General features: G+C 48.9%; 1 protein-coding gene across 3 annotated transcripts in view; it reads left to right on the top strand.

Moving 5' to 3' along the window:
- Nucleotides 1-2995: 2995 nt before the first annotated feature.
- The window catches only part of NOS1AP (nitric oxide synthase 1 adaptor protein), a 156776-nt gene continuing 137669 nt past the window's right edge, over nt 2996-22102 (top strand). For 2 of the 3 annotated variants that reach the window (XM_006276167.4, XM_006276166.4), the window contains exon 1: nt 11936-12116. In XM_006276167.4, the coding sequence (XP_006276229.1) occupies nt 12012-12116 (105 nt within the window). In that variant the 5' untranslated portion in view covers nt 11936-12011. Of the gene's footprint in view, nt 3082-11935; nt 12117-22102 lie in introns of those variants that run through there. The other variant, XM_019486551.2, reaches the window with a different exon arrangement.

The raw sequence follows: 22102 nt of genomic DNA, 5'->3' as shown, positions 1-22102 counted from the left end.
CAGTTTTTAAGAGAAGGTTAGGCTTGAAGAAATGGGGACTTCTACGGCTGGATAGCCATGGGCAGCCGATTTTGATTCTTCTTCTGTTGCATTTCATTCCGTCCCCAGTAGGTGGGGGTGCAGTATTCCAAATGTTTTTAATCCCTCTTTAGCAGACCCCCGATTCCAAAAAAGAGCTGGAAAAGCCAGCCCTGTATTGAATCATAAGTGCTCAGACACAAGGTATTTAGGTGCCTCATGCCAACTGATTTCAATGGAATTTTTAGGCACCTTACTAGAAGAGAGGTGATTTAATGAGTGCAGTTTTATCAGGTACAATCTTTTGTTGTTTGTATGCTAAGAACAGTTGCTAAAAACAGTATTTTCCTTTTATGGAACAAGCCTTCAGAATGTCCTTGTGAGCCTGTAGGGGCTGCATGGGCCACTTCTTAAACAATATGTCTCCTCGTCTTTCATGACGCTGCTATACTCCCACATGCTCGTGGTATGTTAGACCTTTGGCTCTAGGCTCATTGAACAGGCAGCCCATTGTTCAAAAAAGGAGCAAGCCACTACGTGCTTACGTCAGAGTGAAAAATGTATGGAGTGAAAAAGAGAAAGAAAGGAAACAATCAAACCGGTTATACCACTTTGGAACATAATTTCTGGAACTTTTAAATATTGAACCTTACTGGGAGGAAATGGTTCTGAGAGAGGCCTGAGTATAAAAGGTGAAACTCTTTCATGGAATGGTTGGTATAGTTAGTTAACCTGTAAAATGCAGGAAGAGATGGGTTCTCTGAATCCTTGGCTAGGCTAGAAAATTAACAGGCTTCTACAGGATTTTACTGTGAATGGTGTTTGCTATGCCATGCTCTTCACAATTTCACTCAGAGCAAGAAGCTGCTTAGGATCTTTGGGTGAATGACCTGCAGTATAACTTGTTGCCACAGTAGGGTGCTGTTTTACACAGTCAGGTATTTGCTGCTACAGAAGCAGGAGTGAAGCTACTAAGGCCAGGTCCAGATGAGCAGGGGCCTGCGGTTTGTGGCACCACAAACCACTTTGCATGCAGTGAACATTAAAGTGTGCTACCCGGATTTGCCAGTAGCCAAAAAAAAAAAGAGAAACTGGAAAAAGAAGTGCAAAGCATGTCAAAAAAGTGTGCACCAGCACAAATGGAAGTGTGGCCCTCCAAAACAATGCTTTGGCTGCTAGCCAGGCCTCCATGCTGCCCAAGTTGTGTCCCTGCTGCTCCTGCATGCCACCAGGCTACTAGATTATGCTCCCTGGGTGTAGAGCCAGGATGAGCTGGGCAAGGGCAGTTTGCCCACAGAGGAACACTTTGTCTTGCAACAAAGTGGATGTGCAGGGGTGTGCACTGAGGCACAAAGTAGCAGCACAAATTTGTGCCACTACTATTTGTGCTGCTGCAAGTACATGCCTCTGCTCATCTGGACGCAGTCTGAATGTTCAAAAGTCAATGTAAAAAGTGATGTTTGATACTTAATTAAATCCCATTATTTTTAAGCCAGCCTCACTATTTTCCATGGACTTTTCCCATTAACATTGGAGTTCCTGGTTTTGCCAGTGCTTCTAGTGCCTCAAGATATCACTGAGGCCAGGTGAGCATCAGGATTCAAGAAAGCAGTGGGTGGTGTTTGGGCTAATGAGAATGACTTCCCTCTACTGTAATACTGAGCAAAGGCCCAGGCTGTGAATCTTCCTGCCTCAGAACATTGGCTCCCCCATCCCCCTGGTAGGGGTTTGGAAGAAATGGCACCCTGGATGAGAGTCCAGTTCTATCCACTGAGGGTCCCTTATACCTTCAGCAGTCACCAGTACTGGGTCCAGGTAAGGAACAGGAATCCACTGGGACCTGATGCTATCTGACAGTTCCTGTGTTGTTTGTTAGGAGGTTAGTTGTTTTGCTGGCTCTGCAAAATCTCTGAAAACTTGCTCAGATTTTCCTGGTGCCCAAGCAAATGTTTCTGTTGAAAGCAAACAGCTGGGAATAGACACAACCAGTCAGTGGTTAGTAAGGATCGTTGCAAGCCAGACCAAAGACAGAAGGAAAGACAGAGGGAAAGTGGAAGGCTTAGAGAAATAGAGACATGAACATTTGGATTGACAGACAAGGTTCTTAGGGTGAATCTGATATCTTTTATTAGACCAACTTAAATAGTGGGAAATTTTTTTTGCAAGTGTTCGGGTTTAAAAACCCTTTGTGAGGCTGAGGAAGTCTCACATTTCTTACAAGAAAACCATTCTCTCTCCAATCTCTCAGTTCTAATCCTCAAAGGAAACTTACAAAAGACTTCTCAGAGACAAGCCTATGAACTCCACTTTATCAACGTCTTGGATACTAAAAATCATGGACTAAATATAGACATTGGATTTCTAACACATTATAACCTGCCTGACATCTGACTCCACAGGTACCCCTCCACTATTTAACTGCTACATTAATCCCACTTCTCCGCCCCCCCCGCACCTGTCTCTCACCCACTGACTCCTCAATTTACATCTTCACTGACCGCCTGTCTTGCATACATACCAGTCTCTGGCTTCTTTACTATTCATTCCATCCAGGAAGAGCACACACCAACTGCAGAGACTTCCTCAACCTGATGAAGGGATTTAAAATCCAAAAGCTTGCAAAAAAATGTTTTCTAACTATTGAATTTGGTCTAATAAAAGATATCAGATTCACCCAAAGACCCTTGACTGTCTATGTCCTTAGACCAACTGTCACAGAGCACTGAGGTGCCCTGCTCCTAAAGAGGGGAAACTGCTAGGGAGGAAGCGCAGCAGGGAATAAGGAGCCCAGCTGTTGGTTGCCAGGGCAACCAGAGGAGGTCAGCCGACCAGAAGGGGCAGGGCCTGGCTCCCTTATAAACCCTAGGGGCTGGGGCTAGAGGCAGTTCCCTGCTAGCAGCCAAGGAGGAAGGAGCTCTCCCTCTCCCTCTCCCTCTCCCTCTCCCTCTCCCTCTCCCTCTCCCTCTCCCTCTCCCTCTCCCTCTCCCTCTCCCTCTCCGAAGAGAGGAGCAGCCTGACTGAAGGTGCAGCATCTGACATGGCTAAGGAATGGAGTATTCCCTGGTAGGCTGGATTGTTATTATGGCCGGGTGGCTTCCATTTTGTGTTATAGCTAAGGGGCTTATGTTTGTGTTGCTGTTTGTGACCGGTGGCTTGGGTGAGGCTATTAGGGGTTGGAGGAGGCCTCTTAGGGGACCCACAGCAGCATGGGGACCTCAGAGCCAGTGAGGGCACAGCATTCAGGGTGCATTGACCCCAGCCCAGAGAGGGGCAGTTGAGAAGCCCCAGTGTGGGTGTGGTGAGCCCCGGAGAGAGGGCAGCATTACTGAGAAGGCCCCAGAGAAGGGGGCAGCTCTTTGAGGAACCTTGAGAGGGGGCAGCATTGTGGAGATGGCCTGGAGAAGAAGGCAAATAGTGAGATAAGGCTGGGAAGAGCCCTAGCACCAGAGAGGGCGCAGCTCAAGAGAGGCAGGGCCCAGAGAGGACAAGGGGCCAGACCATAATACGGCTAGGACGTAACAACGTCTATTATATCGGGGAGGCGTGGACTGCGGTGTAGGGGAGGAAACGGAGCCGCAAATAGCACCCCCTGGCATCGGGGCAGTACAAGGGCAGCCTCCCACCAATTAACAGCAAGGCATGGCAGGAGAGAAGACGGGTGGTTGCCCCAGGAACAGGTGCGCTGGCCAAGTTTAGATCGGCCCAGTGCGGAAACCTGTTACACCAACATGGCTACAACCTACACCTCTGGACTGACACGGATTTTAGGCTCAGTTCATGACACCCTGGACATGGTGATATAGTCTGCTTCCCTCTCCTTGGATGGTTTGTTCATAGCATCTGCCAGATACATAAGAGAGCCCCATGGGAGTGCTTGTGAATTTCTGAGCCCTGGCAGGTAGTGGGGAGGGCAGTGGTGATCTTATCGAAGCTTGTGAAGGGGTTGATGAAGGGTCAGGTTCCATGCAGAAAAGCTTATCTCTGCAAGTATGCCCATCACTTACTCAGCCAAGGCTGGGCCCCTGAGTGAGTCAGAAGCTCTGGGTCTGGCCCATGGAGAAGACTTAGGGTGATATTTGTGCATGCAGAGACAAGGCAAGTGACCTAAGAGACTGAGAAGTATAAGAGTAGTGCTCAGGCATGGAGGGATGAAGTCAGGAAGGCAAAGCGCAATTGGAGTTGCAGCTAGCAAGGGATGTGAAGGGTAACAAGAAGAGTTTCTACAAGTATGTCAGTAGTAAGAGGAGGATCAGGGAAAGTGGGTCCCTTTCTGAATGGGGGAGGAAACCTTGTGACAGAGGATGCAGAAAAGGTTGAAGTGCCCAATGCCTTTTTTGCCTCAGTCTTCACAGGCAAGGTCAGCTCCCAGGCTACAGTGCCTGGCAGCACAGTTTGGGGAGGAGATAAGCAGCTAAGAGTTATGAAACAACAGGTTAGGCCAGGGCCATCCGGGGGGGGGGAGGCAAATTGGGGTGACTGCCCCAGGTCCTGCATTTTGGGGGGCCCTGCAGAGCCGGCAGAGCGGCAGCTCTGCATCCAGCTGCTCGCAACTCCCCCTCTGCTGCCAATGCCACCTGGTGGCAGCTTCTTCAGGTCTGGGGCCCATGGGATCGGAGCGGGGGCAGGACCTCACAAGGCTGATTTGCTCCGGGCCCTGCACCCTGCTTGGGTCACCTCTAGGTTAGGGACTACTTAGAAAAGCTGGATGTGTACAGTCCATGGGGCCGGATAGACTGTACCCGAGGGTGCTGAGGGAGTTGGCTGATGTGATTGCAGAGCCACTGGCCATCATCTTTGAAAACTCATGACAATCAGGAGAGGTCCTGGATTACTGAAAAAGAGCAAACATCATAGTGCCTATGTTTAAGAAAGGGAAAAAGGAGGATCCAGGGAACTTTAGACCAGTCAGCCTCACTATGGTGAGATGACTGGCTCTATGGATGAGGTGAGACCGGTGGATGTGATATACCTTGATTTTTAGCAAGGCTTTTGATACAGTCTCCCACAACGTTCTCGCGGTCAAGCTAAGGAAGTACAGGCTGGATGAATGGACCGTCAGGTGGATAGAAAATTGGCTGAAGCATTGGGCTCAGAGAGTAGTAATCGATGGCTCAATGTCTAGTTGGCAGCCGGTATGAAGTCGAGTGCCCAGGGGGTTGTTCCTGGGGCTGGCTTTGTGCAATGCCTTCATCAGCGACCTGGAAGATGGCTTAAAGTGCCCCCTCAACAAGTTTGCAGATGACACCAAGCTGGGGGGAGTAGTAGATATGCTGGAGGGTAGGGCTAGGATTTAGAGTGACCTAGACAAATTGAGAGGATTGGGCCAAAAGGAATCTCATGAGGTTCAGCAAGGACAAGTGCAAAGTCCTGCACTTAGGACGGAACAATCTCATGCATGGGCTGGGCTGCAGCTCTGCAGAAGAGGGCCTGGGGGTTACAGTGGACAATAAGCTGAATATGAGCCAGCAGTGTGTCCTTGTTGCCAAGAAGGTTAACGGAATACTGGTCTGCATTGGTAAGTGTGTTGTCAGTAGGTCAAGGGAAGTGATTACTTCCCATTATTCAGCACTGGTGAGGCCACATCTGGAGTACTGTGTTCAGTTTTGGGCCTTCACTACGGAAAGGATGTGGACAAATTGGAGAGAGGCCAGCAGAGGGCAACAAAAATGGTTCAGGAGCTGGCGTACATGACTTCTGAGGAAAGACTGAGGGAAATGGACTTATTTAGTCTAGAGAAGAGAAGACTGAGGGGGGATTTACTAGCAGCCTTCAACTACCTGAAGAGGGGTCAAAAAAGGATGGAGCTAGACCGGGGTGGGCAAAATATGGCCCACAAGCTGGATCTGTCCCACCAGCCCATTCTATTCGGCCAGTGGGGTCCCTAAAAAATTTAGAAAATTAATATCTGCTCCTGGCTGCCTGTCAAAGATGACAAGAGCCAGGGACAATAGGACCCAGAGGGAGCCAGCAGCCCAGCCCTGCCCCACTCCCAACCATTTCCCTGCCTTCCTTTCCCAGCACTGTTCCAGCACCACATGGTTCCCAGCTGCATCGCAGGACCAGGGAGCACAGGGCCCATGCCAGTACCAGTGGGGGGGAAGGGAGGGAGGAGGGAAGAGACTCGTGTGTTCATAGGGTGAGTCCCACATGCACACCCCACCATACACATGCATCCACACCCCTCCTCGCACTGCCATACATGCAGACCCCCACAGCTCACACACCCCAGCCACTCCCCCACTTCCCCCACAAACCCCATACCCCAACACCACAGCCCCCCACAAACCTATACCACCCCCCATGCCCTTCACCCCCACAACATACAAGAGTAAGAATTCATTTTAAGCTATTGTGCAGTCACCTCTGTACACTACACAAACACACGTGAATCAGGACAAAAATATCTTTTGAAATCAAATTAATGAATGTTTTAGATGTTTGGGGGTTTTTTTGTTTTGTTTTTTTTAGAATATAATTTGGTATTTTTCTGGTTCCAAGATGGCAAAACCCCTTACTGAAAGGAGTATTTCCAGGAACAAGGGGAGGGATTCTGGTGGAAAAGGTCAGGGGTTAGGGGTGGCACTTTCAGTCACAAGATGGCGACCAGGGGGCGGGCAACTGTCAAGGGTCGGGGCTACCCGTGCGGACCTTGACAGCTTGCCAAAACTTGGTAAGCGGCCCTCCACCCAAAATAATTGCCTGCCCCTGAGCTAGTTCTCAGTGGTGGCAGATGACAGATCAAGGAGCAATGGTCTCAAGTTGCAGCAATAGAAGTTAAGTTAGATATTAGGAAGAACTTTATCACTGGGATGGTAGTAAAACACTGGAACAAGTTACCCAGAGAGGTTGTGGACTCTCCATCCTTGGTGGTTTTTAAGACTTGGCTAGACAAAGCCTTGTCTGGGATGATGTAGTTGGGGCTGGTCCTGCTTTGAGCGGGGGTTGGACTAGCATTTTGACTCTAATTTTCTGATTCTAACACAGACTGGGTCCTGTGGAGATGAACATGCCTGTTTGGGTCCCTCACATAGATATCCATGGGAAAGAGAGGTTGAATTTTTATGCTGGAAATATAATCAGCAGATACAATCCTTTAGGATCCACCTAGCCATGGCCCCTTGAGCCCTGGCATGGCACTAAGAGAACCTACCCAGGTAATTTCCCTAAGGAACCACCTCATTCTAAAACCAAGTGTCTAATACAGGCCACAATCCCAGACCATGAAGAACTAGCTCATCACACCACTCAAAAGCATGACTCCCTGAGAGTCAGGGACTGCTGCTCCTTGGTGCTGCAGTGAGCAGGGGACTCTTCTGCGTGATGCCTCTCCACAGGGTGGTACAACACTGACGGCTAAGGCTTTGTCTTGACAGTTTGCAGCATCTTGGATACACAAGCCTAATAGCAGCAGGCACACTCTACCCATGGAACTAATATATATGTATATTTTTGTTTGTTTGTTTTCCTCTCTCCGATATGAGACAGACTTTTCTTCACCCTCACTCAGTCGTTGTGCACAGGGTAGGTTGAGGGTTTGGGGGAATACGTATCAGCTGGGAGACCCTCAAACCAAATCTACTCCCTTTATGTATAAAATGTGAGATTAGTGAGGAGTGGAGTCCAGATGCTTGTGCTGGGATCACTTTAGGATTCCCAAGAGCAATTTTTCCTAGAAACTCTGGGGTTTGATACTGAAGGGCTGCATGTGGGTTCTGGAGAGTGTTATCATGAATATTAGTACTTTGCAGACAACAATTAGTCACCTAGGGTGGGGGTGAGGGCTTGATATTGCTGTCCCCATTTTACCAAAGGGGAGATTAAAGCAGAAAGATTATGGGATGTGACTCAGTCCACACTATGAATCGGTAACATGGCTGAGACTAGCAGGAGTTCCTTGTTTTCTGGTCTGTGTTTATGCCGCTAATCCAGGCTGCCTCTCATGCCATTTACTACCCCTCTTTTTGGCAAAGGGCTATATTGACTTTACAGTGTGTCTGCAGCAGCAGTGAGGGAACCTATTCTCTCCCCCCTCTAAAAGGAGGGAGCCTATATGCGAGTTTTGTGGGTCCCAAAGGCCAGATGTGAATGCCTGCCAAGGAAACCCTCTGCTTTGAGCAGTGGGGTGGACTAGATGACCTCCTGAGGTCCCTTCCAACCCTCATTTTCTATGATTCTATGAAATGGTGGATTGCTTGTGACTGTTCACTTACAGCCCTGGCGCCTATCATATGTCAGTTATGTTCCAAGGGTCTGCACAAGATTTAAAAAAAAAAAAAAGGAACTTCCAGTGCTATCAAGAGGGCACCAGCTCTCTCGCCTGCCCCCCATGCCCAGGAATGGTGGCTGTCGGGGCATGCGCCAGTGCTCTCAGAGTGTATACATGCACCCCCTGTGCATTGCCACTGATCAAAGGATGGGAAAGGACTTGTAAGATCATCAGGTCCGGTCCCCTGTCATGGGCAGGAAGGTAAGGGGATCAGAGGAGCTCAACAAGGTGCAGGGCTGTCCCTGGGGGGGGAGGGGGGAAATTGGGGCATCCACCTCAGGCCCCGCACTTCGGCGGGCCCTGCGGGCAGCGCCATACAGGCCCCGCTGTGACCATCATGCGTCACTGCTGCTGAGAACCGCTGGCTCTGCTGCTACCAAGCACTGTTGGCTCTGGCTGCTCGCCACTCTATCCCTGCAACTGCCACCAGCTTCTGCAGGTGGACACCAGCCCCTGGCCCGGCACACCGCTAGGGACGGCTCTGACGAGGTGCTTGTCCAGCCTCATCTTGAACACCTCCAAGGGTGGTATGTATGTACTAGCAAAATGCCTATCAAGAATGATGGATGAATTTCAAATAATGAAAACAAACAGATTTTAATTTTTATATTTATAAAACTTAAATAAAATAGGCTGAACATTTGAAGATACCAATCTCTTCCTGCACTTGCTCTCATCCAGCAGGCTGGAGGTGGACCTGCCCATGCTGCTGCCTGCATGCCTCTTTGCTGGGCATGGGCAAGAGCAGACGAACTCTGTGCCTTGCAACAGCCACCCATTCCTCCCTAAACTGACCCCTCCCTAAGCCCTCCCTGCCGTGCCGGGCTCCCGGTGCCCTTCTGAGAGGAGCTCAGTAGAAACAGCCCTGGCCCCTGACTTTTCCCCCCAATTATGGAACTAGGGATAATCCTGACATGGTCACTAAACCAATGCTAAGGTTTAGCAAGGAAACTTCTCTGAAGACACAAATGTTCTCTCTCCTACAGTTTTCTAGCTATTCACATTTTAAAGAGCATTATGACAGACACACAGACAGACTGGCTAAGCTTTTTATATATAACTATAGATAGGTCCCAAAGCCTGGCACTACTCTGTATGGGCATCTGGGTGGACTGGATCCCAGCAGATGGGATCAGTTAGTTTTACAGAAATCAGTTGACCTGGGTTGGTTTATACCACGCAAGGATCCAGGAGGCTGAAGGTACTTTTTTTCTCGTTGAAGGACCTGTAGCTATTATATTTTGCAGTTCCCCTAACCTACTGTAACCTAGCAAAAATCCATGAATTTGTTTAAGGATGGATTTCCTATAGCGATTGCCACCCACCTCTAATGCATGACCAAGGTCAGGCCAATTCATCATCTGGAGCAGCAGTTAGTTTTTCCTTTGCAGAATCATACAAAGGAAAAATAATGAACTCTCAATTGCTGAAGAGGCACTATCTGTTCTGAGATCTGATTCAGAGCTTGTAAAGCCAGATTGGAAGATGAGTGGTCTGACCACTTACATAACACCAGCCACAGTTTTTTCATCAGTGATTCTTGTATTAAGTCTAGAACTTCAGCTTGACTTGGGCCAGATCTTTAAAAAACCCCTCCTAAACTTGATTTAAAGACATCAAGTTATTGATGACCTCTCACATCCATGGGTAATTTGCTCCCAGGGTTAATTATCTGCACCATTAAAAAAAGATTGCCCCTTTCTTTTAATCAGAACCTGTCTGGCTTTAGTTTCCAACACTTTGAACTTGTTACGCTAGACTTAAGAGTTGTATTACTACCAAAACTGTTCTCCTCACAGAGGTACTTAAAGACTAGGACATTATCAAGACCTTCTTGACAAAATAGACTGAGTTCCTTCAGCCTCATGTTGTAAAGTGTTTTCCAAGTGTAAACTCATTGTTTCAGAACTTTGCAGTACCTTTTTCAACATCCTCTTTTACAATGTTGACAGGAGAAATGGAGTCTGTAATATGGCGTACAACCCCCCCCATCCCCCCCCCAAAAAACCCCAAACCCAACCTGAACCTATGCACATACCTTGAGTATGCACCTATCCGAATTTAAAGCAAACAGTGCTCATACAGTTGTACAGAATAGTCAGTGTGATGGTATTAGCAGGCTCAAAACTGACTAGCTCACTTCATTGTCAAGGCTTAATAAGTAGTTTTGAGACTCCTGTTAGAAGCCTCGAAAATGACAGGAGTTAGTCAAGCTTGCCAGCCTAGCACCACAACACTGCTGTATTTAACAAGTATTGTTTATACTCCTGTCAGTGCTTTAATATCAACAGCTCCACAACTGACTCAGTCCTGTCAGTTTTCAAGGTTTCTAATAGTTTTGGGGTTGGAGAACAGTTAGTTACAAGGCAGACAGAGGGGCTGGAAGATACTATGCACTTCAGCCACTGATTCTTAATCAGGGTTCTGCAGCACCGTGGGATGCCTCGAGATCCTTCTAAGGGTGCCTTGGTGTTAGCACTGCTCAGCATGCAGACATAATTCCCAGAATAAACCCAGAGATTTCAAATAGGAATCAACAGTGTTAAAAGTCATCCCGACCTGTTTCTGAGTCATTTGCAACAGAAAAAACCACTATTTTTGTAGTTAAAAAACAAGTGAAAACTAAAAGCTAGAATATTCTGAGCAGTGCCCGAAATTCAGCAAGGGGTGCCTCAACTCCAAATAAGTTAAGAACCACTGGCGTAAACAGCATACCTACTTAACTCTACACAGGTAACCTAATACAAACAGTAGGCAGAAATAAGGGTCTGGCAGGATGTAAGGCATTTATGGGAAGTATATCTTATACATGCTATGCATGTACATGGGATGCACTGTACTTTTCCCAATGCTGTGCACTGGTGGTACCCAATCTTTTGGCTATATGGGCCAAATGAGTGGTATAGGACTGGTCAGATCCTGTAGCTGGGTCTGGCCTGTGGGCCAGATCCAGCACAGGGTGGCATGTAGGGTTGGTCCACAGGTGTGATCCAGCGTGCTAGCCTGGCCCCATATGGACCCAGGTGTGCTGGCAGAAACTGGCCTGTGAGGCTGTGTCACAGGGGCTCCCCACAGGCCTGGAAATGTGGCGGTAGGGGAGGTGGTGGCAGCGTTCATTGCTTCAGGTTTGGTAACTATAGCAATGAAGCTACCGCTGCTGCCATGTCTCTGGTCCAGCTTGTGAGCTAGAGCTAAGCACTGCTGCTAGACGCCGGACCTGTGACCCCTGCCACCTCTCCCTCTGCCCTGTCACCGCACCAGGACCTCGCGCCTTCATTCCTCCCACCTTGCACCCCCAAACCAGTCTCCCCAGTTCCCCTACACTTGGCTCCAGTCCCAAACCAGTCTCCCAGTTCCCCCCCACCCTGGGTCCAACCCAACCCAGTCTCTTCAGTCCCGTCCCCCCACCCTGACCTGGATCTGAATCCAGATCCAGTCCCACCCCTGCCTCCAGTCTCCCCAGCCGCAGCGCCGCCGCTCTCCGCCTGACCTTCGCACCCGCCTCCCTCCCGCTCTGGCCGGGCGCGCCGCCACACCCCGCAGTGCGCATGCTCGGCGGCCGGGGCATGCCCACTGGACGCCCGGCGCCAGCCCCGCGCTCCGCCCCCCGGCGCCCATTGGGCAGGGCGGGCGCGGGGGCGGGGCTAGCCGGCCGGGCGCCGGGGGAGCGGCCGCGCTGCGCCGGGAGCGGGCGGCTGCATGGGGGATCCGGGCGTGCGGCGGCACCATGCCCGGCAAGTCCAAGTACAACCTGGTGGACGACAGGCACGACCTGCGCATCCCACTGCACAACGAGGACGCCTTCCAGCACGGCATCGCCTTCGAGGCCAAGGTGGGCGGCGGGCCCGTGTCCCGGGGAGCCTGGCCGGCCCCCCGGGCGCGGGCGCCTTGGCATGGGCACGGCCCCCCGGAGAGGCTGCCCCGGCTCGGTGCCCGGGAGCTGCAGGGAGGACTTGGGGAAGCGCTCCTGGTCCCTGCTCCTGGGCGAGCCGGGCTGCCTCACGGTCCAGGGCAGCCCCTTCCCGGCAGGAGGGTGCCCTGGGGCTTCCTGCCCCTCCGGCTCCTTGGGAAGCGCCAGGCCCAGGGGGAAACCCGCCCCCGCAGCCCCGCGTGTCGGGTGCCGTCCGGGCCCCAGGCTAATTTCAGCTGACCGACCGATGGCGGGGAGCAGCCGAGCCTTTGGATGCGCCTGGTTGCTGGCTGGCGCTGGAGGGAGGCTGCGGTGGGTGGGTGGGTGGGTGGCACGCGCTAGCCAGTGCTTTCCCAGCCGGGGTAGCTCCTGTTAGGTTTCGGGTTGTGTTGCTGGCTGAGAAGTGCCCCAGCTGTGAAAGCCTGCCAGAAATGAGTGACTGTGCTTTGGGACCGTCAGGAGTGTTTAGGGTAAAATGGGATCTGGTCTGCTCTTGAAATGCCTCCTGCATCCCAGCTCCTGCTCCTCTGCTGAAAGCGGGTTCCCTTCCCCTAGCTCACGCCTGAGGGTAACTTTCTCTTAAGACACGGTTTACATGTTCTTTTCTTCTGTCTTGTTCTAGTCGCCTGAGTAGTTCATGCTGTCGTGACTTATTTTCATTTCTTTTATTGGCCTCAGTCCTTGTATCCAGCCACTGAAATAGATTCGTAGTCCCCTCTCTCCTGTTTGTCTGTCAGCTCAGCCCTCTACTGAAATACATGCAAAGCAGCGGCTGAATTGGACAGTAGCCACTGAAAAGCAGCTTTGGTACTTCAGTGTGGACCCGTTCATTCATTTAGTTTTGCAGTGACCAGCAGCTTGACCTGATTTCTTCAGAGAAGCACAAACTTCTCCCTGCTATCTCACATGTTGTTGCATGCAAGACCCAAGCTGTAGTGTACCAGACCAGCCTGTTTCCAAAAACACATCAATTGTTTTGTGTAGAGCTGGAAGATTATCATTTCAGTTATAGTTCTTGCCTCATTTTGGCCCTTTGCAGCATTGAATTCCAGGGGCTGACTGTTTTATTACTTCCTTTGCTGGCCCTTACTTCCAAATTCTGCTGTCCTCTTTGTCATGTTATGGGAGAGTGAATAAGGAGGTTTTAAATACCCTGTGGTTACATAGTGCTTTTTAATCTCCCAAAGTACCAGATAAAATGTATGCATGTAGGAAGCTTACTCTTTCCACCTTGGGGCTGCTACATGAAATAAAGCATACACCATCTGTTGAGAGTAACAAGGTGACTTTTAGAGAAAGCAGATAGTAATTGGCAGTCTGTAATTCTTCCAGAATGTCAGGAGGGAAAAGGGTAAAGTAACCCTTCACATGTGACCCAGGTCTGCGCTGTCTCATCCAAGCAATATGACTAAGATCAGGACAGTTCCCCAAGCATTCTGTGCTAAGGGCATTTGTTCCATCGTGATTCAGAGTGCCTCCTAAAGCATCTAAGCCCCCTTCACCACCCATCAGATAATTCAGCCAAGTGCTTGCAGATCAGTTTAGCTTGAGAGCTGGCAACAGTGCAGCACTTCATAATGCCGAACATCTTCACTAATGCTTCTCCTTTCCATGCTGAGCAGGTCTGTAGGAGTTCTTAACACAAACCTGCCCATGTCTCTAACAAACTTCATTACTGTATTTTGGATCCATTAAATCTCAGCTATGGCTTGTTTAGGCAGGGAATCTAAAGTGGAGCCCGCTCTCCTAATGAGGACATACAGTGGCTAAGCAGCAGTGGTGTCACCACAACTTTTTATTCCTTTTGCATTTTGCAGGTGTTGCTTCATGCTCTTGGCTCTCTAAATTGTGTCTGTGCAAAGCATATGTTCTCACTGATAATAAAAGGCCAGGTCCTGTGCGGTCTCCATGTACAGAGCTCCTACTAAGTTTTGGGTCAAGCCCCGACTCCTTCCTAAAAGATTATTCAAATATGAAGCCCTGCATTGTGTAGGGGGGATTTAGACTATCTTGGCAAGTGAGACATACCCTAAACCCATCTGCTGTCTTGCTCTTTCAAAATCCATGTGGATCTTCTGTAGCTTAGTGATATGTGTCAGTGATGCATGTCCATTTCCTCCTCCTAATTGCTAATAATTGAGTACTAATGCTAGTTAATTGCTATATACTATCTGCTTTAGGCCCTTGTGTCTTACCTTGTGTTTGCACAGCACCATAAGACCTAGACTGAAGTTTACAAAGGCTCCATGTCCAATTTTCAAAGTGGGGATTAGATTCCAAAGTCACTTGGGCAAGTTTTTGAAAATTTTTGGTGGTAGTCCCTTTCCTAAAACACATAAATACAGTAGTTGATGACAAAGTGTAAGTGGATTTTTGTCTTTGTTATATGGTGGTAGATTCTGTGGCTTCAGAGACTGCCTGGTGAACAGCACTGAGTTGGATCCAGTTGGATTTCTCTGCCTTGCTAGCCCCTCTTTTATTTACTTATTTATTTTTTAAATACTTCATTATTTTTAATATCTGCCTTGTTCCTTTCCTTTTCTTTTCCCCTCTTCCTTGTTTTTTAAATCCTTTTTCTTTCTTTCCAGTTTGTTTTTAAATATTAAAAAAAAAAATTCCTTTGATATCAGCCCCCCATTACTTGCCCTTTTCTGTTACAAAATACAGTCTCTAATATTTTCTGAAGAGCGATTAAGTCCCTTTTATCACACAAAAAATTCACTGTAATCAGTATTGGTCTTATGAGCTCCTGCAACACTTGAAGGTGGCTGAGTTTAGACCTAGGTGCAGTAGTCCTGTGCTCTCAGGGGTCATGCATTGTGAGTCTGGGGTCCTGATTTGCCTTAATCTGATCCTGTGAGAGTCTACACTGTTGCAACTCTCACTTTCCTGGGCAAAGCTGGGAGCTGTTAGAGACCATGCCTTGGAAGGGGCAGAGCATTGCAAGCATCTGTTGCTACTGGAATGAGGTGGCCCAGAAGGAGAGCTGGTGCCATTTGTAGCTCCCTCCCTGGGTAAGGTACAACTCTGGTTGTGGATGGGGGGGCTTTACCCCAGAGATAGGTGGTACAGCTGGATGAGTTGGGGGCAGCAGGTGCCTTTCTGGCTGGGACCCCTGTTACTATTGATCCTGAGAGCCCTGGGATCCTAGTCTTCACCCTTGCCTGCCCCCCTCCCCACGTTGCCCCCCGCTCCCTGCCTGGCTGTCACTGTCTTCTTTTCCCAAAGGTACAAGCATGTTATTTGAGGGGATTGTTGAGCTATGTGTGGCTTGTGGCTGTGTGTGGGAAGACCAGGATGCCTGACCCAACCAGAGAGACTTGGTTTTGTCTCTGTTAGTACAAAAACATTATTGTCAGGAAAATTGTGGGGGAAGAGACCCTCTCTGATTTGAGTATTTTCTTTCAGGCTTTTGGCAGGCTTAAGTCAAGGCTACTCACAGTTTTGGCACTGGTGACCCCTTCCCAGAGTAGGAAAAGTTTGCCAGTTCCGTTCCAGAGCCTGTGCCTCTTGCCTCAAGCAGGTGGCAATAATGGGACATCCATCATCATTAAGCTGGGAAGGGAAAAGTATAAAATATTGACCAGCCCTCTGCCCAGCATCAGGAACAGAACTGTCACGCTAAAAATCGACATTCCCATGTGAGGCCGCTTATGGAAACCTCCGTTGCTGGCTGCCAGGTACCTGCGACATCTCGCTTCCAGTTCAGTGAAAGCTGACTGGAAGCGGCGACAAGGATGAGGGAGGCCTGTGGACCATTGAGATTTCTACAGTCAACACTGGGGGTGCTGCCTTCAGAGGCAACTCACTGCCTCGCAGTGCATGGGTAGCAGGGCTTAGATGGGAGTGCATGTGTTTGTTTGCATGGACAGTTGGTTGCCCAAGGAGACATCTCTAAATGGAGTTGGCCCTCAAGCCCATTTAAAAGCTTCTTGGTGACTGTACTGCAGATCCCTGTCTGAATACAGCCCCCCTCCCCTTGCTCTGGGACTGGGTGCTGATTGATACCTACCTTCCTAACATCCTGGTCTCCCATATTTGCTCCTGCCTCTGCTCTAGGTCTGACTGCCTGGCTTTCTCCTAATGTTACTGGTAAGTGGGATCCCCACAAGATTGCCCCATCTGCTCACCATTCCTCCCTGTCACTGGCCTGACTCTTTCTCCTCAGTGACGCCTGGTCACTTCAGTGCAGAGACTGCTACTTTCTTCTGAGTACTTTGTATACTGTGACTTGCGCTTGCCAAAAGTGCTTGTCTCTTTGATTCCTAAGCTAGTATGTTGCTCCAGAAAATCCTGGTGCCGTATGCAGAACACAGCTGGCATAGGCAATTACTCCATCCTTTTATTAGGCTGGTAGAGATTAATTAAATACTTGCGCTCCTCTGGTTCCTTTTCTCTTGACATACTTAAACAACAGAAGGCTCCTTCACCCCAGAGGTGGGATGCACCAGGTTTTCAGCACTTACTGGGCTGTCCCAGGGTGGGAAAGTGGGAGACAAAGGACAGCACTGCAGAATTGAACCCAAGGGGACTATTAATATGTTTGGCTGGGATGCCAGGGTTAACTTGCAGGTTCTTCTGAGAAGTGTCCTGGGGAAGGTTTGAAACAAGCAGCAGTTTGACCCCTGTGTTCCTGCCTCTCTGCGCTCCATTGTAGAATTCCTAGCAAATTTGTATGGAGCTCTGTATAGGAGGTTACGGCAAATTTGGGTCTGGATTTAGTTCTTAGTATGCTCTGACTGCATTAATAGCAGCTACCTGCTTGCATTACAGTCCATTGAGTAACCAGCCACTGCCAGCTCTTGTATCCTGTGCTCTCAATATCTGATTAGGGAGCTCTGTCTGATAGAGAGGTGGTGAGTTTGGCCGTTAAGGCAGGGGATAGCAAGCTCTGCCATAGTTAACTAGTTGCTTTGGCGCAGCCAGGACAGTCCTCCCTCTGCCTCGTGTAACTTGACTGATCTTGTCTGCTGGAAGCCCCAGGACTAGAGGGGTCTTCAGCAGGATGGAAATACACTGGCAGCAATGACTCTTGGTACCAGTAGGCCAACAGGGCTTAATCCTTACCTTTAAATCCCATTGCCTTTCTCTATTGAAGTAAGCCTCTCCCCTCAGTACACCTCCATTTCTATCTAGCAGCGTTGTTGGGAAATCAGCAAGGGATAGATAGGGAGGGAACAAGGGAAGTGGGGATGGTGGTCCTGTAGCTTCCTGGGAGAGTGTCTTCCTTCAGTGAGAGCCCAGAAATGTGCTGACAGCAGCAGGTGCCCTCAGGTGGCAGCTCCAGCCCATTGTGGAGTTGAGAAAGGATGGTCTCAGAGCAACAGTGTAGAACTAGGGTGTTTGTGTGTGCCTACATTGGCTTCACTACATATTCAACCACCTTCTGCCACTGATAGGCAGGACTGTGGGGTGGGGTGGGGTGGGGAGCTCTCTGATCAGAGCAGTAGCAGGTCATGCCTGAGTTGTACAGGTAGAGCTGGGAGGGGAAAGGCTGGCTATGAGGCCTTTACTATTGTTCCCTCACTTCCATTGCTACCCACGAATTGATGGGGTCATTGGGGGTGACTTGCTGCTCCTTCCCAACAGCAAGCACTGGAAAAGGGTAAACACTCTTGACACTCCAAATCAATGTAAACTGCACATCGGCTCCCAGGCAAACTGCAGTGTCACAACGTGATGCTGTCACAGCAGAGCTGAAGACAGATGAGCTGTTTTGCAGCTACTGAAGCTGCTTGCAACCATATGCTCTGGCACAGGGAAGTCAAACTCGAGTTAAGTATTCCCCAGGGATTATGCTAATTCATTTTCTGGAGATAAATCCAATAGTTGGAAAATCCTGCTCTGTCTTCTTGGGACAGTAATATGCTTCACACTTTGATCTGTTTTCATTGGCTGTGTCTTCTGGCCCTGTAATTCCCAGTACGTCTGAATTGCCTTGATCAGGCTGATTGGGAAGTTGAGACATCAGCTCTAGCAGAGAAAAAAGCCTTCCCAAGTGTGTGTAGGGCGAGTGATTGGGGGAGGGGGAGGAAGGGTTGTTCAATATACTGTAGCATCCATTCTTAGAGAGAAATCAAAAGCCAGACCTCTTAAATCTGCTGAAGCCTGAGATGAAAGACTCCTAAGCTGTGCTATGCCGCAGGAGAAGCAGATTCATATTTCTCACTTGCTTCACGATTTCTTGGTAAAGAAATGGATATTTTAATAGTCATGAGGTTCTCTATTGTCCCCTTCCTTCCCTTCATCTCTGGTAGCTCTCTGAGAAGGTCGACATTATTTGTTAACCTCACTGATTACCTTAGAAACATCCTGCTGTCATTGAACAAAAATCAAGGAAGGACCCTCCAAATCAAGGATTGATGCCTGAAGTTTTGGAAACTACAAACTTGTAGAAATCACGAGTCATAGCCAAGATTCATGAGATGCATGATTTCATGTTATCATCTGATTTTTTTTTTTTTTTAATCCTGCCGTTTCTGATTTTTTTTTTTTTTAATCGTGTGTGTGTGTGTGTGTGTGTGTGTCTACCAGTCTTTAAGATGAAAGCTCTCTCAGATTTGAAGTGAGGAAAGCAATTTTGGCTTCAGAAGCATGTGCTAGAAACCCCCCTCTTTCATCAGTTGCTCTGAAATGCTGAACACCATCCAGACCCATGGTGTGAGATTGTTCGTGCTATGAAGAGCTCTACAATCTAGCACCGAGTACAGTGAGTTTGTATCTTAAGCTGGATCTGAGGCTTGCCACATTTGCCTAGTATACAGGCCACCAAGCATTTGTCAGATAGGGAAAGCTATTAATACCTGCTGGGGTGCATGCAGGATGGGGGGCCTTGCTGAAGAAAGGCTTGGTGCCCCATTAACAGCATGCTGAAGGCATCCAGTCCCCTAGAGAGCGAAAGGCTGAACATAACAATTGGCTGTGTTTGGCCCCTGTGTCAGCATTCTCAGCAAGAGACAATTGCCAATGCTGGAACTGCTTAGTAGATAAATATAGGACTGCAGGCTTCAGGGCTGTCAATCCAGCACCTGTTGCCAGCTAGAAAATCATTTATAGAGAGATCTTGGCAATTATACTTCTCCCTATCCTATTTTTCTCTTTTCCCTTTATGCACTGGAGACTTGAATTCAACAGTCTCTGATGTTACAGTGGCCTGGGCAAATCCAGCCGCTACCCACCTTCCCGAAAATAATGATCTGTGACAATATTGCTTTGTTGCCATAAAGATAATTGCATTAGTAGGAAAGGGATTAGGACTTCGGGTGAAGAATACACAGCAGGTTTCCATTCTCTCTTATCCATGGATTGACGTGCATTGTTTTCACAGCGACTTAGTGCATCTTCTTACGCTGCAAGATAGACACATCCAGGCTACTTGGCTCCTTCTGTACCTGCACTTCAGCCAGCTCTCTCCCTGCTGAATTTTTCCTTCTCCCAAGGGTTACTATGATTGTGTGGAGTGCACAGGCTCTGAGTTCCAGCTCTTTGGGTTGCCCCCTATATGGCAGTGTGCTAAGGGGGTGTTAGCACTGTGAATTGGGAACTTTGGTGGAGCAAAGGACAGAAAGAAGCTAACCCAGTGATAGTTGGATGCATTGGGGTCTTCTGGAGCAGGACTTGTAGTTAAAGAAGGGGTTGGAGCTTCAGGTCCTGCATCTATTGAGATGGTACAAAAGGGCTCGGCAGCATTATATTTGTGCCAACAGTGTTTAGATGTGGTGAGCTCTGCTATGTGCCATGGAGCCAGGAGCAAAGACCCACCACAGTGCAGTGTGACATGACCTAGGACAGCTTGCTTTGGTCTCAGCACCAATAACTCACTTGACGCCCTGTAAAGTCCTATGGGAAATGCCAGCACATTGCTCATGGGATCATGGGGAAATGTATTTGGAGTCATTCTAGGAATGCAGATAGCGCAGGGGTTCACTCACATTTGAAAAAAGCTGCTGGCATGGTGTCAGGGCCCCCTTGCACTTCTGCAGCTGTAGGCTTGATGCCACAAGGTGGGCACAGTCCCAGATTCAGTAAGTTGTTTCTTTCCTGGCTGAGGTGACCCAGGTGGGAGAGCACTTCCCCAGCAGGGGACTCCAAACCAGATCTGGGAAGTCCATTACAAATCTCCCCTCCAGGGGCCAAACAAGACTGTGTTTCAAACAAGAGTCAAGGAGGAACTTCCCACCATTTTAGCCTCCCCTAATGCAGAGCCTGTTTCACTCTGATGGTGCTCTGGCCCTTCCATGAACCTGGCACATAGGAGAACTAGCCACCCTCTTCCCCCCTGCCGGCCCTCCCAGCTCAGGATTAAGAGACAGGAGCTGCAAGTGCTCCAAGGGGTCAAAGAAGGAAGAAACTAAGTTGCCCCCACTGGGAAGGAAAGGCATCTCTGACACAAGCAGGAGGCCTTTGCTATGTCTTGGCTCTTTGCTGACCAAACTCCAGGCATAGAGGAGGGGGAGAAGGAAGAGAGAGCAGGTAGGATGCATTCTAACCTCCTTGTCACTTCAGCCTCCCTTTGTACCTTTGCATGCCAGGAAAATGTAATGGAACAAAGCAGAGACTTGCAGAAGGCTGAGCTACTGCCTGAAGTGTAATGTCCAGGAACACAAGATGGGTTCGTGGCTCCAGTTCCACTCCGCTGAGAGAGCTGGAGAGATGCTTCCTCTTGGCAAGAGAGAAGATGCCTGGCTGTAAAAGCACCAAAATGCCTGGCAAAATATACACTATGCCCCCATAACCACGCAAACACCAGGAGACAGACAGCTCCCTGAATGAAAACAGAATTTTATTCCAAGGCTGCTATTTGTTTGGATTGTCTGGGAGCCAGTGTGTTGAAGTGGGATCTCAGCATGCCAGGTGTTGTACAAACACAGAGCAAAAAGATGGTCCCAGCTTCAAAGACCTTGAAGTGGGTGGGAGTTGGTGTAAGATGGGATGGAGCTGTCCGGCAACTGTTGTAGTTGTCAGAGGGTTGTATAGGGTGTGGGGGAAGATGGGAGCCAGTTTGACAGTGAGTAGGCAAGTATAATGCTTGTGAATTTGAGGTGATGTGAGCCAAAACCGAGCTCAAACTGGCTATGGGAATCGAGAACAATAAAAAGTCCTTCTTTAGATATGTGGGGAGTCGAAAGAGAATTAAGGGCAACATCAGACCCCTGCTAAATCAAATGGGGCAGCTGATATTCAACACCCAGGGAAAAGCTAATCTCCCTAATGATTACTTTGCATCACTTTACTTGAGCTGGTGATGCAAAATGATTACTTTGCGTCACCACCCCAAGGGGATCACCCTGCCTGACAGGACACAGGATTACAAGGGTACAGGTGACCACATGCCTACATTTGGCGAAGACCTTGTGAGGGAATACGTTGAGAGGTTGGACATCCACAAGTCAGCTGGCCCTGATGAAATGTATCCAAGAGTGCTAAAAGAGTTGGCTGACATCATAGCACGACCAATGGCAAGGATATTTGAGAACTCATAATGCTTGGGAGAGGTTCCTGAAGATTGGAAGGGAGGCAATGTGGTGCCTATCTTCAAGAAAGGAAGGAAGGAAGATCCAGGGAACTACAGGCCAATCAGTTTGACCTCAATCCCTGAAAAGATCATGGAAAAAAATTATTTAAAAAATCCATCAACAATAGGTTAACAGAAGGCATCATCCTGAGAAACAGTCAACATGGCTTCATTATGTGTAGGTTGTGCCTGACCAACCTCATCTCCTTCTATGACCAGGTGACACGTCACCTGGACAGGGAAGAAGAGGCTGATGTCATTTAGTTGGATTTCAAAAAAGCCTTTGATTTGGTCTCCCATATTGTCCTCATGACAAAATTGGGGAACTGCGCCCTCAGCAACCTTATGGTCCGCTCACTGGGGAACTGGCTCCGTGGTCGGACCTAGAGATTGA

This window comes from Alligator mississippiensis, chromosome 5, assembly GCF_030867095.1.
Source record: "Alligator mississippiensis isolate rAllMis1 chromosome 5, rAllMis1, whole genome shotgun sequence".
Classification (NCBI taxonomy): Eukaryota; Metazoa; Chordata; order Crocodylia; family Alligatoridae; genus Alligator; species Alligator mississippiensis.
This window is presented reverse-complemented; position numbering and strand designations above follow the sequence as displayed.